Source organism: Manihot esculenta, chromosome 9 (genome assembly GCF_001659605.2).
Source record: "Manihot esculenta cultivar AM560-2 chromosome 9, M.esculenta_v8, whole genome shotgun sequence".
Classification (NCBI taxonomy): Eukaryota; Viridiplantae; Streptophyta; class Magnoliopsida; order Malpighiales; family Euphorbiaceae; genus Manihot; species Manihot esculenta.
In genome coordinates this window covers 32,465,634-32,481,712 of record NC_035169.2, presented here as the reverse complement: position 1 = coordinate 32,481,712, position 16,079 = coordinate 32,465,634, and the positions used below count along the sequence as shown (strand labels likewise).

Sequence of the window (16,079 nt, the reverse complement as noted above, 5' to 3'; positions counted from 1 at the left end):
CCGGAGCAAAAAACGGCCAGGATCTCGTAAGATCTCCTGGAGCAAAAATGGCCAGGATCCCGTAAGATCTCCTAGAGCAAAAACGGCCGACGAGGATCTCAAAAACAAAGACCTTCCGGAGCAAAAACGACCAGGATCCTGTAAGATCCCCAGAGATCTTCCGGTATCACACGCTCACAGCAAACAGCGGTATACAATGACCACACGCAAAAACAAAGTCCCGACCTCACATAAAAGGTTGGGGCACGGGACCATAAATGAAAAACTAAACTCCGACCTCCCAAAGGAGCTCGAGTTATAAGATAAAGAGACTTTGATCTCGACAGCCAAAAGCGTCAAAGTGCCATGATGTAACAGCCCGGACGTGATCCCCGGCACTGTTACCGCTCACAGCCCGTGACCTTCCTCTGGGCCCAGCCACTGTGAGCAGCTCTTAACATCCCTTCACCCTCACGGGTTCCAGGCAGGATTTGTCCCTCGGGGGAGCCATTACGGCCCGCCCTAGCCCGAGTGGATTTGGCCCAATTCCTTCCTCTGGGAATTAGGTCGCCTCCCCCACTGCTCGAACCCTTGACCTCCCACTTTAAGGGAATAGTCTGGTGAGAGTGAGTACCAATTGTGCCATTGGAACAATTGGTACTCACTCTCACCAGACTATTCCCTTAAAGTGGGAGGTCAAGGGTTCGAGCAGTGGGGGAGGCGACCTAATTCCCAGAGGAAGGAATTGGGCCAAATCCACTCGGGCTAGGGCGGGCCGTAATGGCTCCCCCGAGGGACAAATCCTGCCTGGAACCCGTGAGGGTGAAGGGATGTTAAGAGCTGCTCACAGTGGCTGGGCCCAGAGGAAGGTCACGGGCTGTGAGCGGTAACAGTGCCGGGGATCACGTCCGGGCTGTTACATAAAAAGTTGGAACAATTGGTACTCACTCTCACCAGACTATTCCCTTAAAGTGGGAGGTCAAGGGTTCGAGCAGTGGGGGAGGCGACCTAATTCCCAGAGGAAGGAATTGGGCCAAATCCACTCGGGCTAGGGCGGGCCGTAATGGCTCCCCCGAGGGACAAATCCTGCCTGGAACCCGTGAGGGTGAAGGGATGTTAAGAGCTGCACACAGTGGCTGGGCCCAGAGGAAGGTCACGGGCTGTGAGCGGTAACAGGGCCGGTCGTACGGGGCCGGGCTGTTACATAAAATTGGAACAATTGGTACTCACTCTCACCAGACTATTCCCTTAAAGTGGGAGGTCAAGGGTTCGAGCAGTGGGGGAGGCGACCTAATTCCCAGAGGAAGGAATTGGGACAAATCCACTCGGGCTAGGGCGGGCCGTAATGGCTCCCCCGAGGGACAAATCCTGCCTGGAACCCGTGAGGGTGAACGGATGTTAAGAGCTGCTCACGACGCCAGTGGAAAGCCCGAGGTGGCAAGAGGCCAGGCGAGGGATAGCCCTGGGCCGTGAGCGGTAACAGTGCCGGGGATCACGTCCGGGCTGTTACACATGATGACCTCAAGAAGGTGCTCGGATTGTAAACCAATAAGACCTCGATCTTGCAAAGTAACCAGCACATCACAAAATTAAACCAAGGCACCTCAACGCCTGTATCATATAGCAGTGCGATCTACTAAAGGCTAAAGCAGGGCTCGCAGACGCCAAAGCACCAAACCACCATGCCGACCTCAAGAAAATGAGCTCGACACTGGTAAAACCCAGAGGCAGCAAAGAGCCCGTAAAACGCTCGAGAGCAAACAACACATAAAACACTTAGGGGCAGTAGGAAGCCCTGACCCAAAAAAGACACAAAAGAATCGAAACGCAGTATGGTCAGATCCAAAACAGATAGTCCGATCCCTTCAAATCCAGGGTCGGCCTTCCCAAAAGCTTGGAGGGACCTCATACCTAGACCAACAAGGCTATAAGCCTAGAAATGAACAGTCCAAACCAAAAAACAGTTAGACTGAAGTGCAGCCTGTATAAGGCTCGACAAAAGCAAGAAACCAAGTCGAACCTCACAAAAGTGCTTGGGGCATCAAAGTGAGATTCCGGACTCCCGAGCTCGCGATACAGGCAGCGCGCCGTTACAAATAAAAGTCTGCGGATTTATCCCCTCACCACTCATGTAATAAATGCTGAGGCGGTAAAGGGGCAGCCCGAGGAGAAATCCAGTAGCATGAACAGATGAGACCCCAGCTTTAGTCCAGCAAATCAAAACTAAAAACAAGAAGGCCAATCCTGCTCGCCACCTTAAAAGGTACGTGATACATTTTGCCTTGGTTATAAAGGGCTACACGCCCAAGCTCGTACATGTGAAATAACGAAAAGAAAAGTGGAAGACATTAAGTCAACTATTAAAAACCGAGCTCCTAATAAAGACCTAATGAGGTCGAAAAACCGAGCTCACAGTCAAGATCTAATGAGGTCAAAAAACCGAGCTCACAGTCAAGACCTAATGAGGTCGAAAAATCGAGCTCACAGTCAAGACCTAATGAGGACGAAATCTATAAAAGTACAGCTTGAAGATCCTGGTCTCAAGGCAAATCCAGCTCGGAGAAAACTTATAGATAAGAACACCCTTGCAAAATTAGAAAAGGTTATAAGTCAGAGACTAAGTCTCTTGCTAAAATTTTCAGCCCTGATTGACTGGGGGGTAAAGAATGAGAGGCGATATAGTCAATTCCTTACCAAGTTTATTAGGCACAGTTTAAGTGTCTCATTCTCAAACCCTTAAAGTTAAATAAGTCAGATTGTCTAAGCAGAATAAGTAGCCCGGTGAGGAGATGAGAACAGCTCAAATATGAATAAAACCAGAGAAATAAATAACAAAATAGCTCAAAAATACCAAACAAAAAGGGAAAAGTAACTACAACCTGCTTTACAGTCTACTCTACTGAAGGAAGAATAGTCCTTAAAGGACTTACATGTCTAGGGGAATTAACATCTACATTACCTTCTGTACTTTCTACATTTACATTATCTACATTACTGTTTATGGGAGGCCCAACACCTTCTGACTCAGACCCCCCAATGTCCACAAAAGGCACGACCTCCAGCCCTCGAGACCCAGCATCTCCATCTCCCAGCTCGGCGTCTGCCTTAGAAGGCCCAGCTGCAGTACGAGGAGCTCCCTTGGGCAAAGGCCTATCGTCCTCCCCATAAAGCACCTTCTCACCGTCAAAGTCTTCCTCCTTAGCTCGGAGTTCAGACAACGGGATAGAGAGAGCGTGTCTGACTGTCCTCAAACCTCTATTATACTCAGAGGCGAACATACGGAAGCCCTTATTCCATATGGCAAGTTTCATCTCATCAGAGCCTTGGAACTCCGCAAGTCGCCTCTCACAAGCCTCAGCTATTTCAGTTTTCAACTCAATGGACTTCTCGCACTCCAGCTGGATCCTATCCTCAGCCAATTTGACCTCTTCAAGCAGAGCTGAGCACCTCGTCTCCAGGGATTTGACTTGTTGGCAGAGTTGCTGATTCTGAAGTTTGGACTCCTCTGCCGCCAAAGTCAAACCCTTAACACTATCAGCTTGCTTGCTCAGCTCCTGCTTCAGGACCACAACCCGAGCTACAGCTTCAGTCTTTTGAGCCAGCACGGCCTCGAATTTTACCTTCAACTGCTCATGCTGGCGCTGAACCTCCTCCTTCTGGTTTATGGCCTCATCCCTCTCACGCAGAGCATCCACTGTGGAAGACAGTTGCTTCAGAACTTCCTTACAACGGGTCTCTGCTGCAGCTGCCCTCTCGTCTGACTCTTTAAGAACCCTCCGGGCCTGAGATAACTCCGCCTCTAGGGACTTGACATGCCCATGGGCTGTAGCCAGATTACCCCGGGTGTCGCTGGTGGCAGACAGATTTTCCTCTAAACGGGCCTCCTCAACCCGGCGATCCACAGACTCCCGGAGGGAGTGGTCACGAGCGTTCACCTCCATGAAGAGGCCCATCACCTAGCGCAAAAAGAAAAAGCTGTCATAACAAAGAAACAAAGAAAATTAAAATATGAGCAGAAACCAAAACGAACGACTTACCATCAGGAGCATCTCCCTGATCGTATCTCCCAGCTCCCCCCGAGGTCGAGATTGGAACGCTGCCTACTCCCTGGTAGAACTAGCTAGGAGACCTGTGAGAGCAAGAAAGCGTGGGTCTGAAGCCTCTGTGATGCCACCAAACATTCGCTCCTTGATAATTTCAGCGACAACACTTGTGGGAGACTAGTGGGTAATGTCCTCGGTGTTCAAAATGTCGTTGTCAAGAGCAGACAACAGGGGTATCACAGGGACATCCTTCTTCTTCTCAAGAGGAGGAAGAGCTGGAGCTGATCCCTTGGAAGCCCTGGGTTTCTTACGAGCAGGAGCCGAGATCGGCACTTTAGAGAGGGCAGGACGCTTGTCCCCGACCTTCTCTATGACACCTCTGTCACTAGCAAGGCCGGATCCAACCTCATCAGAAACAGGGGCATCTCTGGCAGGAGCCTCCTGAACATCTTCGTCTATAAGAATAACTTCTTTTCTTTTTTCTGGAGCTTCTTCTTCAGTAATGGAGACCTCAGGTCCCACAGCAGAAGCATCCACAGGAGGAAGGATAGGGTCTATCCTCGCCAGTCCGGTTTCCTCAACCACTTCAGAAATAACTCCCGAAGCCTCTTCCGTCCTCTCGATAGGAGAGCGTCGAGGTTTGAGGGCTTGAGGAGACTAATGAGCCGAGCTCGATCTGCTGCAGCTGGAAGACCGAGACGACTTGCTACGTCGAGAACTCAGTCTGGGAGCCTGAGAAGATGCTGGGGGAGGAGGAGGTCGAGTAACCGATTTGGAAGAAATAACCTCGGCTACTCTTTGAATAGCCTCCTTCACAGATTGCCCAGCTAAGAGAGCATCCAGAACGGCATCCATACTCTCCCGGGACAGTATAAGGTTCTTCGGGGGCTTGATCCGGTCCATCTTCACGTCGGAAGCTGCAAAAGCCCAAAATCAATACAAAGTAAGACAACGAGCCATACATATCACAAAAGCACAACAACACAGCTAAGTGGAATAAAGTACCCGCGTCTTTAATATCACGAAGATTAGACACAAACATACACTTCTCGACATCATACTTCTTTTCAACAGAAGTCAGTCGGAGATACCCGACCTGCTCAGTCAGAGATACCCGACCTGCTCAGTCAGGCTCAGCCGGGGCAGGTCATTGCAGTTCAGTAAAACGTCCTCCCAGGGGAGTTCTATATTCCAAATAAGCCCGGATTCCCTCTTGAGCTCCACTACTGCAAAGCCCTCCATCCAGCCCTTTATTGAGTCTTTATGACCCGAGAAGATTGAAAGCCCCCCTCGAGGGGAAAAATAATAAAAACCCTGGACTGCTCTTACTAATCGAAAGAAAGAAACAAACAAATGCACCGTGGGTGTGAACCCCCAACTCAGACATATAGATTCAAAGGAGGACATGAACAAAATGGAATTGGGAACTAGCATCCGAGGAGTTATCCTGAAATACCGGAAGATCTCGGTAAAGAAGGGAGAAAAGGGAAAGGTTAAGCCAAACTCCCTCTGTTTAGCAAAAAAGACCAGGCTGAGGTCCTTTTGGGGATCGATTAGGTCGGAGGGAGGAGGATCAGGAAGAACGATCCTCTCGTTCGGGTAGGGGGCCCGAATACGAAAGAGAGGGGTATCTAAATACTCTTTAGAGAAGAAATTTTTTAGGGTAGACGGAGTGACATTGGACTCTACTCTAAGAACGTCGGGAAGCTTTGGGCTATCCATGGAAGGACAAAGAGAAGAGCGTACCTTGGAAGTGGCTGGAGCAGAAAGACGATGTAGACAAATCGTGCAGAAGATAGAAGAGAGCAAAGGTTTCGAGAAGACAGAGAGAAGTCGAAATTGAAAGCAGTAATGAGACGAAGAGATGTTTCGAGTAGACTTGTCCTTTAGGCTGCGCGGTCATTATTATTTTCGGTATTTACCCCCTCATCAGCCGGACAATAACTGACGAGAGGGTAAAGGGGCAATTGATGACCGCTGGATTTCTTCACCTCGGTCTAAGGTCAGGCCCATTAGGGCAGCTCATAATCTGAAGGCTTCTAGGCCCCTCCAAGAACCAGGTCTAGTCCATTCTGTTTAAAGACCGGGCTCCAATCAATTCCTTAAAACAGGCCAGCTTGCTCTTCTAGCCCAATGGATAGATTCCTTCTGGGCCTAATTGTAACCTCATCCTCTGGCCCAGCTCAGAACCAGGAAGGAGTTCAGCCCCTTCGCCTTGTGGGACCATCCGCATGCACGCCCGGGGAGAATCAGGGGCCGTTACGCATGAGACAGAGATCTGATTCCCTCGTACGTCCGTATCAACGTAGCAGGGACAGGTGGTCCAATGATACACGTTCTGTTAACACGTCACTATTAGACAAAAAAAAACATATAAAAGGAGAAATACTCTCCTCTAGGTCTAAGTTTTTCCAGTTTTATAGAACCCATTGTAAAACCCTATTTTCTGGATCTCAGATCATCAAAAATAATTTAAAATATTTAATATTATAAATAATAATATTAAATTAATATAATATAAATATAATATATTAATTAAAAATTAAAATAATAAAATAAAATTTTATTTTACATCAAGCCTGCCCAGAGGGCTTTGCATTGCCTGCTGCGCAGGCTTAACAAAGTCTGTACAGCAGGCTTATTTTTAAGCTTTTAAAAAAGAAATAATAATAAGCCTGGCGCATATGAAATAGGTGTTCTGTGAGGTATTTGACAGTTATAGATAAAATTTAAAAAGATAAATATTTATTTTTTAAAGTCTAAAACCTTAGAAAGCAAGCAAAAGGGTCAAAATAGCTTCTCTAATAAGGTTATTGAGTAATTACTCTGTTTTTGCAAATTCTTGGAAATTCATTATATCATCTTAATGGGTCAAAATAGCTTCCTTAATAAGGTTATTGAGTAATTACTCTTTTTTTGCAAGTTCTTAGAAATTTATCATATCATCTTAATAAGAGATTTTAAATTCAAATTTTTTATAAAGATTACTTTTAAAACTTGAAAAATACGTTTTATTTTTTAATATATTTATTTGATATAAATCCAAATTAGCATTATTAAATATAGCGGGAGCTTTCGATTAAAGATTTGAAAGAGTTCAAATTAGCACTATTGCATATAGAGGGAGCTTTGGATTAAAGATTCGAAAGAGTTGTTATAGAAGGTTTCATGTTTGATAAACCTTTCAATCAGCCATTATTAGGGGTGAGCACTATTCGGTTTAAACCGAAATAATCGATCGAACCGAACCGAACTAAAAATTTGGTTCGGTTTTATTTTTAATTCGGTTCGGTTCTGTTTTAATTTTCTGAAAAATCGGTGATTTCGGTTCGGTTCGGTTTTAGATTCAAAAATTTCGATTGGACCGAATCGAACCGAAATCACTAAACTACGTCGTTTTGAAATGTACCCTTATATTTGCCCTAAATCTAAAAGCCTGAGTCACGCTACCAATCTCCATTCCACGCCGCCTCACATCACAGATCAAACATGCCTGTGCCTTTCTCTGAGCATTGAACTCCACCACTTCCAGCAGTTCCACAGTCCACCGTCCGACCTCCACTCTCCTCCCGACATCGACCGATTAACTGTCGCGGCTAACTTGGGTCATCGATCTTCACTACGTTGCGGATGCGCGAATTAGCAACGTTGACGACTCCTCACCTCACTGTCGGCGTCGGTCGTCACTCTCCACGGAATCGTCGGCGTCGGTCGTCACTCTCCACGGAATCGTCGGTGTCGGTCGTCACTCTCCACGGAATCGTCGGCGTCTGTCGTCACTCTGCACGGAATCGTCGGCCATCGCTCGGCTCTCCGCACCGTCAACAACTTGGTTGCCCTCGGTCTTCCTCGGTCTTCCTCGGTCCTCCTCGGTCCTCCTCGCTCCTCCCTCCTCCCTCCTCCCTCCTCGCTCCTCGCTCCTGGCTCCTCGCTCCTCCTCGCTCCTCCCTCCTCCCTCCTCCCTCCTCGCTCCTGGCTCCTGGCTCCTCCTCCGTCCTCCTCCGTCCCCGTCCCCGTCCCTGTCCCCAGTCTTCAGTATTGATTTTTTATTTGTAAAGACAGGTAGGCTTTCTAATTCAGATCCTTTGCTCTATTTCTTGTCATTCTTCTGATTCTTTCCTCTTCATACTTTGTTGATACTCTTTGCCGGGTGGGTTTTGCAATTTTTATTGTTTGATTAGTTGTGTCTTAAATTTGAGTAATCAGCTCTTCTTTCGATTGTTCTTGGTGCTTAACTTTCATGGGTTGGATTTGGTTTGTTGAGATAAAATCCAATATTTTTTTGATCATTTTTGGTCAAATTGGGTTTTAGCTGGCTGATTTTGCTTTGGGATTGTCATTTTTTATATTGCGCTGAAATTTCCGTGTAATTTTTGTATTCGTTTGATGTATTTGATGGTTTTGTAAATTAAAATTAAAATATTTTAATTGGATTTTAGAATGAATGTGAAAAAAAAAAGTTTAAAAATCGAACCGATCGAACCGACCGAACCGAACCGAACTAAATCGGTTCGGTTCGATTCGGTTATTCCTCTTATTCGGTTCGGTTCGGTTTGTGTAAAATTCTAAAATTTGGTTTTCGGTTATTTCGATTCGGTTCGGTTTTGAACCGAACCGACCGAATGATCACCCCTAGCCATTATTGAGCTAAAAGACTTTTTTTTTTTTTTTTTTTTAAATAGAGACTAAAAAGTAAAATTTAAAATTTTTTAAATTTGCACTTACTGGTAGACTAAGAATGCAGTTCATTGACATCTTAAACCGCTATATTTAAAAAAAATTATAAAATTAAAGTTAATTGTAATAAAGATTTTGATAAAATTTTATATAATTGGAGTCGTTGATATATAAATTAATTAAAAAGAATGTATATATAATTTATTTTACTATTAAAATAAGTAATATAATTATAAATGTATATATTAAGTTTATTTTTGGGAAAATTACTTTTTAATCCCTGAGATTTAACGTAATTAATACTTTTGTCTCTCTATTTTGGCGACCCAACACTTAAGTCCCTCACTTTATTTTCTGTCCAAATTCATAGTTTTTCCGTCCAAAATAGCCGTTTGGGACACGTGAATTGATAAAATTAACCCTTACTAAATCCAAACCCAAATCCAAATGCCTCTCCTTCTTCTTCTTCTTTTTCTTCTTCAACCGGAGAAAAGATAAGGGTATTTTTGGAAAAAATTATCATCTCTCACCTTTGACTCTTTGACCAAACGATTTAAATGGACGGAAGAGAAAGTGAGGGACTTAAGTGTTGGGTTGCCAAAATAGAAGGATAGAAGTGTTAATTACGTTAAACCTCAGGGACTAAAAAGTAATTTTTCCTTTATTTTATTATTTGAATAAATATATAATTTTGTTTATTTTAAGATTAAAATAAAAAATTAGATAATAATAAAAATATAAAAATTATTTATATTATTATTTTCAAAAAAAAGTTATTTATATTACATAATTCATTTTTTACGTGTTAATATTAATATATCATATCAGTAAATATTACTAATAAATATTACATTTATATTTATAATTAATATTTTTATAAAATCATTTTAATATATTAATTTATATATCTTATTTAATTTATCTTATTAAATGGTGTTACACAATAATAAAAAGCTAATACGCAGTTCTACGTATGAGAAAAAAGAATTTTTGAATATTAAAATACTCGACTCTTTATTAAAATTTTATCTTTTTTTTATAAAATTGAACCTTCACATAAAATTATCGTTAATATGCATAAGTTAGTATATTTTTGTTATACTTATAATTGCAAGATCACCGATTAATTAATTGGTAAAATTTATTATTAAATACTCTACTACATCATCATCAAATTATTAAAAAATACTAGATTAATTCTAATAAAAATTAATAATTAAAAAAATAAAAATACATTATTCTCTTGAATTATAATCAATTTTTTACTTTCATCCTATTTTTGAGTATATTTGACTTGAGTTTTGGAGCGGTGACTTTAATATATTGACTTGAGTTCGGCTCCGAATACTTATAGCTCACATTCTCTTTATTACATAACAATCATTGCAAAGTTATATTTTTTAATGCATCAATAAGTAATATTTTTAGAATAATTATTTAAAATGAATGATATAAAAAATCTATATCCAAAATAAGACAAAATTATTTATATAAAATTTAAATCTTCATACATTCTATTAAGCAAAAACTATAAGTCACTTTAAATATATTGTTTAATTACTATAATTTAATTATATTTATTTTATTTAATTAAAGATAAAATAAATTGATTAATAATTTTTTTATAAAATAATTAAATAGTTTAAATTTATAAAATAAAAAATATTTTTAATTAAGTATTTTTTAAAATAGGCAGAAACTCATAAATTTACTTGAAAATCCATAGTAATTTTTGTATTAATTTTTTATCTTTAAGTAAAACAATTTTACTTTTGTTCAAACAAGGTAAGCATTGTTTGACTTTAAAAGAAAGAAATCTGATGGTTTTTGAGGGATAAGAAAACAGCGGGGCAAACGTGGTTTCATTGTTTAAATTTTAATTTAATTATTAAATCCCTCAAAATCACAAGTCAGGGTTTTATTCCCTTTTGGAACCTAATTGTCTCCTTTAATTTTTCATTTAAATCTGTTTTCAGACGCCCTTGATTTTCCTGCGGTTACCTTTGTTTCATTGGTACTTTTTCCCCTTTTTTGTTTCATATTCCAATCGTAGTTAAGGTCTGATATTGATTCCGTATTTGGTTTTATTTTTTTGGGTATTTGTTTGTTTGCTTGCTTGCTGAGGAATTGTGAGAAAACAATAGAAATTTTGGAGTTTTGAAGATTAAATTTTTGTGTTAATTATCATTTTCTATCTTTGTAATGTTCCAGAATCAAAACCGCCCGAGGTAGCTTTGCTGGGAAGATCGAATCGCATTTCGGCATCAATCACTTCAGTTTCATTTACAATCTGAATTTAACTGAGGACCCCATTTGAGAAAACGTGGTGCTGCTGCCATTTGGTTAATAAGGATTTAGGAGGTAAACGCAATTGATCTGTCATCTATTTGATTTTAAATGTAATTTGGTTCCAAGAAAATTTTGGGTTTTTTGTTAGATTATATAGTATATTAAAATTTGTTCTAGATGAGTAAAGAATGGGATGGCCGATGGGTACTTTCTGAGTTCATTTCATGTTATAATTGGACTAGTACCATCACTATTCAAAAAAAAAAAAAAGAAACTAATATCGTTCAATCAACTTTGAACTGCAGCAGATATTGATCCTGGCACATTAAGTCAATAGATTTGTGTATCCTCATTTTTGCAGTTGGAATTTGTCTGCAATGGAGCTTTTGAAATGAGGAATCCTATATAAAGAGGCAAATTTTTTGGTGGTTCATGGAAAGAACAATGCAGTGCCTATTTAGAAAAGCCCTATTATTTTTTCTGTTCTCCATAGTGTTCTTTGGTGGCATTCTGGCACATTCTGAAAGTGAAATTCCAAAAAGGTTGAGATCTGCACCACATAAAAATGCTGGGAGCAATGTTATAGATGGCACTGGTGTAGAGAGTGCTATTGATTTTGAGAGCTCTATTGATTTTGAGAGCATGAGTAGCAGAATTGGTGATAGAAAGGGCAGTTACAACAGAGTTTCAATATCTACGGTTGCATTATTTACGTTGGCTATGGCTGCTGCCACTGGTTTAGGTGCAGTGCCTTTCTTTTTTGTAGAACTGGATCCTCAGTGGGCTGGATTATGCAATGGAATGGCTGCTGGAGTTATGTTGGCTGCTAGCTTTGATCTCATACAGGAAGGGGAGAACCATGGTGCTGGCAATTGGGTTGTGATCGGGATTTTATCTGGTGGAATTTTCATTTTACTTTGCAAGAAGGTAACTACTTGGACTTTGATCCTCATGCATTAAGTCTGCTACTTTCTCAGCTGAGTTCATTTTGTGCTCCTTGCCTTTTAGTTCCTCTTGCCCTGAGGATCAGGAAACATTTGCCCATTTCTTTATTTTTTTTATCAGTAGACGCACGTTTAATTTTTTCCCCCATATACAGGTAGCACAAATTCATTTCTATTGTAATGAATTAAAATGATATTCACCTTGTTAATTTAGATCTCATTATGTTGTACTTCATTCTGGTTGCAGTTTCTTGAACAATATGGGGAAGTAAGTATGTTGGACATAAAAGGTGCAGATGCAACGAAAGTTGTTCTTGTTATTGGAATTATGACTCTTCATTCATTTGGGGAGGGCTCTGGCGTAGGAGTCTCCTTTGCTGGAACAAAAGGTTTCTCTCAAGGCCTTTTGGTAACTTTGGCCATTGCTGTGCACAACATACCAGAGGGATTAGCTGTGAGTATGGTTCTTGCATCAAGAGGTGTTTCTCCACAAAATGCAATGTTATGGAGTGTAATTACATCTTTGCCTCAGGTAATAAATTACGCTTCGTGACGGACTGAAGTTAGTCAATTTTATGATGGTACTATGTGCTGATATCACTACTTAAAGATGTGTGAATACCTAATTAAAAGGGGACAGAAGAATGAAATCATACACAATACATTTTTTTATGGTGTCTATGCTGTCAATATGATAAGCTTTGGAAAAGTATCTTGTCTTCTCATTTTGTGCAATGTGTCTCGGTAAGCTCCTTGGAGACTGCTATATCACCTTATGCCATGGCATGTTGGACGATTTTATATTTTAGTTAGCGTTAATGATTCCTATGTTGACTGAATTTCGATTGCATCATGGTTTGTTGCAGAATTGTAGGTCATGCAGTGTCAAAAGCACTCAAGCATGTTGGTTGTCTGTTGTAATTTTCAAAATGAAATTTTGATGAGAAATAAGATACAAATAATTGGCGGCAAGTGGATTAATAATTCTTTTCAGCTATGATTTAAATAGGATTTTGTTAGCTATCAGTAATTGACATATTAAATCACTTTATTACAGCCCATTGTAGCAGTTCCTTCATTCATATGTGCTGATGCATTTAACAAGTTCCTGCCTTTCTGTACCGGGTTTGCTGCTGGATGTATGATCTGGATGGTTGTTGCCGAAGTACTTCCTGATGCTTTCAAGGTAATTTCTGTATACTCAGTTGAGTCCACTGTGAATTTAAGGACCCAGTTTCCCATCAAGTGTTCAGAATGCAATGATTGAATTTCTTTTATGTTAACCTGTTCCATAATAATCTAGTTGATTATGATCATCATAAATTTGCATTCAACAGTTTTTCATCCTTCATGGTGATACTGCCACTTATATACAGAACAGATTATACGCATGGATGACATATTGCTGAACCATGCATGCGTTTTGCATGCTAGAAGAAGAAGTATGAAGGCTAGATATGATTCAAAAAAGAGAAAAGAAGAAAGCCAGGAAATTAAGAGTTTTTTTGGTTTGGGGGGGGTATTTTTTTAATTGGTACTTCATCCGATGTGTTTAGTGTTTCATTTCAATAGATGGACAAATTTGTTAATGATTTCCATTCCTTATGTCTCTCAAGTTGTCTGTTATTTCTTTACAAAAGTAATATAATCAGTACCATGTATTTTAGCATCTTTTATTCTTGTTGAAGTTCATTTCTTTTCCTGCTGGTTTTTTTTTCAATAATCAGAGCTGATGCAAGAGTCTTACTGCATTTTAATTTATACATTTATCCCTACTTTTAAACCAACATGGAAATTGCAGATGATTCTATGTATTGGTGAATAAAATTGCCCACTATTTTTTATTCTGGGTGGCCAAAAGTGGACCTTGAAATCCTAAAATTCAGAAAGGTTAAATGTGAATATGATCATTAATTGTGAACCTTGAACCACTTCTATGTGTCTGCCTTTGTTTTTTCATACTGAACGTTTTCCTGTGTCTTCTGGATTACAGGAAGCCTCTCCTTCTCAGGTGGCGTCAGCAGCTACAATCTCTGTAGCATTTATGGAAGCTTTAAGCACCATGTTTGAGAGTTTCAGCCATGACTACAAGTGAGTTGCTATGGAGCTTTAGCTTTCTAAGAATGCATGTTTGGAAGCAGCATTATTCCACTATGCTTGATGGTTCACTATCACATCAGACATTAGCTTGACATGCTCCTAGCCTCATACTGATACTGCTGTAGGATCATAGTCCCATCTTGCACTTTTACAATGGTTTTGCTGTGATGCTTATTTTGCTACTATTTATTTGTTATTAATAATTAGATACAGATAACAATCAGTTTCTGCAGCTCAATAGTAATTAGGATCAATATCTTCTTCCTTGAAATTTTTGTCAGGTTTTGGGTTACTATGAACATCCAAATTTAGATCATCATGAATCATGCTCCTCGGACCATTCTAAGGATGCTTTAGTATCTTTAATTCTACTTATAATCTCACTATCTCAACAACTCTAACCATAAAATATTGCTTTGCATTAGCTGCTAACACTCGGACCTGGTTTTGTTTGATTGGTGAGGTTATCTTGTTAAAATAACTTGAAATGGCTCTTCCCACAGTTGTGTTATTCAGTATGATTCTCCACAAATGAAATATTTTTCTTATTGCTGAGTTATGCTATGCAGCTTGGTCAATCCATTTCTTGAAAGCTGTTCTTTTTGTTTGCTTTTTTTTTTCTCGTAGCTGTTTTATGCAATTTATATACTGCTCATCGTGCATTCATTTTTCAATTGATACTAAATTTCATTTCTGGATATTGCAGCGCAGAAGATGCTTCAGGCTTCTTTGTTTCGCTGCTTTTTGGTCTAGGGCCATTGCTTGGTGGTATCATTCTCGTCACATTTGCTCTTGCATTCCATCTTCAGCATGCCCTTCTCATGGGTGCAGCATGTGGCATTGCTTTTGTCCTTGGTGCATGGCGACCACTACAGTTACTTGTGTCATCAAAGATGGGTGTTATACCTCTTATAATTTTGCTTGCTTTTGGAGCAGTATTTGTCCATATTTGTAGTTCCCGCATTTTGAGCCTTGCAGGTCGCAAGAGGGCATTGGCCAATAACCTACCTACGATAACTGGCTTCCCCATGAGCGTTCACACCCTTCAGTCATTTCTTTCATGTGGAGCAGTTGCCTTCCATGCATTGGCCGAGGGACTTGCACTAGGGGTGGCTGCACCAAAAGCTTATGGACTTGGTCGACACATGGTCCTTCCTGTCTCTTTACATGGACTTCCCCGTGGTGCTGCTGTGGCTAGCTGCATCTTCGGCGCTACTGACAGCTGGCACAATGCTCTAGCAGCAGCAGCATTAATTGGATTTGTGGGTCCAATATCTGCCATTGGAGCAATACTTGCAGGAATTGACTACAGTGGTCTTGATCATATAATGGTTTTAGCATGTGGGGGATTGCTCCCAAGCTTTGGGAGGATAATCCGAAGAGCACTAAGCTTGGATACACGGAAAGGCATTTCTGGACTTGTAATAGGTGTTGGTTTTGCTACTCTGTGCTTAACGTGCACCAAGCTGGTTTGCTTGCACACGCCGTACTGCAATTCTGCTCCAGAGGCTGTTAGATGAAAGCTATAGATTTGTAGTTGGCTCTACTGTGATGGCATGTCAAGGGAACTAGAGAGTAGATTATCTTGCTAGGAAAAGAAGAGGATGATTCCTTTGTATACTATTCTTTTATCTTTTACCTTTTCTTTTTTCTATTTTTTGGTTTTTTCATTATCTAAAAGATGTAAAGAGGAAGAAAATTTGGTGCGAGTAGCTGGCTGCTGCTGCTGGTTTTCTTCTACATGTTCGTGTGAATGGAGGACGCGAGTCCTGATATGGAAATAGCATTCAGATTAGAACAAAAATAAATTAAAGGGTTCACTCTACTTGCCAAAAAAATTTTCAAATTTGATTTTAGAAGCAAATTTTTATGCAAGTGTTGGTTGCTGCATTCTGAACCCAGGCAAAATACTCGGTGCCTTGATTTTGGTATCGTCCTTGGGACTATCAACGCAAAACATTGAAACTGCTGGCGGTTAACCGACCACCAACATTGATGCCCTCGGTTTTTTTTAATTTTTTATTTGAGATATCTGAATTTTAAAAAA

At 40.4% G+C, this 16,079-nt stretch overlaps 1 protein-coding gene across 4 annotated transcripts; it reads left to right on the top strand.

Annotated features, from left to right (window-relative positions):
• The first annotated feature begins 10,526 nt into the window (after positions 1 to 10,526).
• Positions 10,527 to 15,870, top strand: LOC110623006 (putative zinc transporter At3g08650). 4 transcript variants are annotated; one of them, XM_021767813.2, is made up of 7 exons: positions 10,527 to 10,713; positions 10,911 to 11,060; positions 11,350 to 11,915; positions 12,180 to 12,464; positions 12,990 to 13,118; positions 13,926 to 14,023; positions 14,739 to 15,870. In XM_021767813.2, the coding sequence occupies exons 3-7, from the start codon at positions 11,421 to 11,423 to the stop codon at positions 15,550 to 15,552; spliced, it is 1,821 nt and encodes a 606-aa protein (XP_021623505.1). In that variant the 5' UTR covers positions 10,527 to 10,713; positions 10,911 to 11,060; positions 11,350 to 11,420; the 3' UTR covers positions 15,553 to 15,870. The 4 variants fall into 4 exon arrangements, with proteins under 4 accessions (XP_021623505.1, XP_021623504.1, XP_021623502.1 ...); XM_021767812.2 differs by having other exon boundaries at positions 11,297 to 11,915; XM_021767810.2 differs by having other exon boundaries at positions 11,294 to 11,915.
• Positions 15,871 to 16,079: the final 209 nt, after the last annotated feature.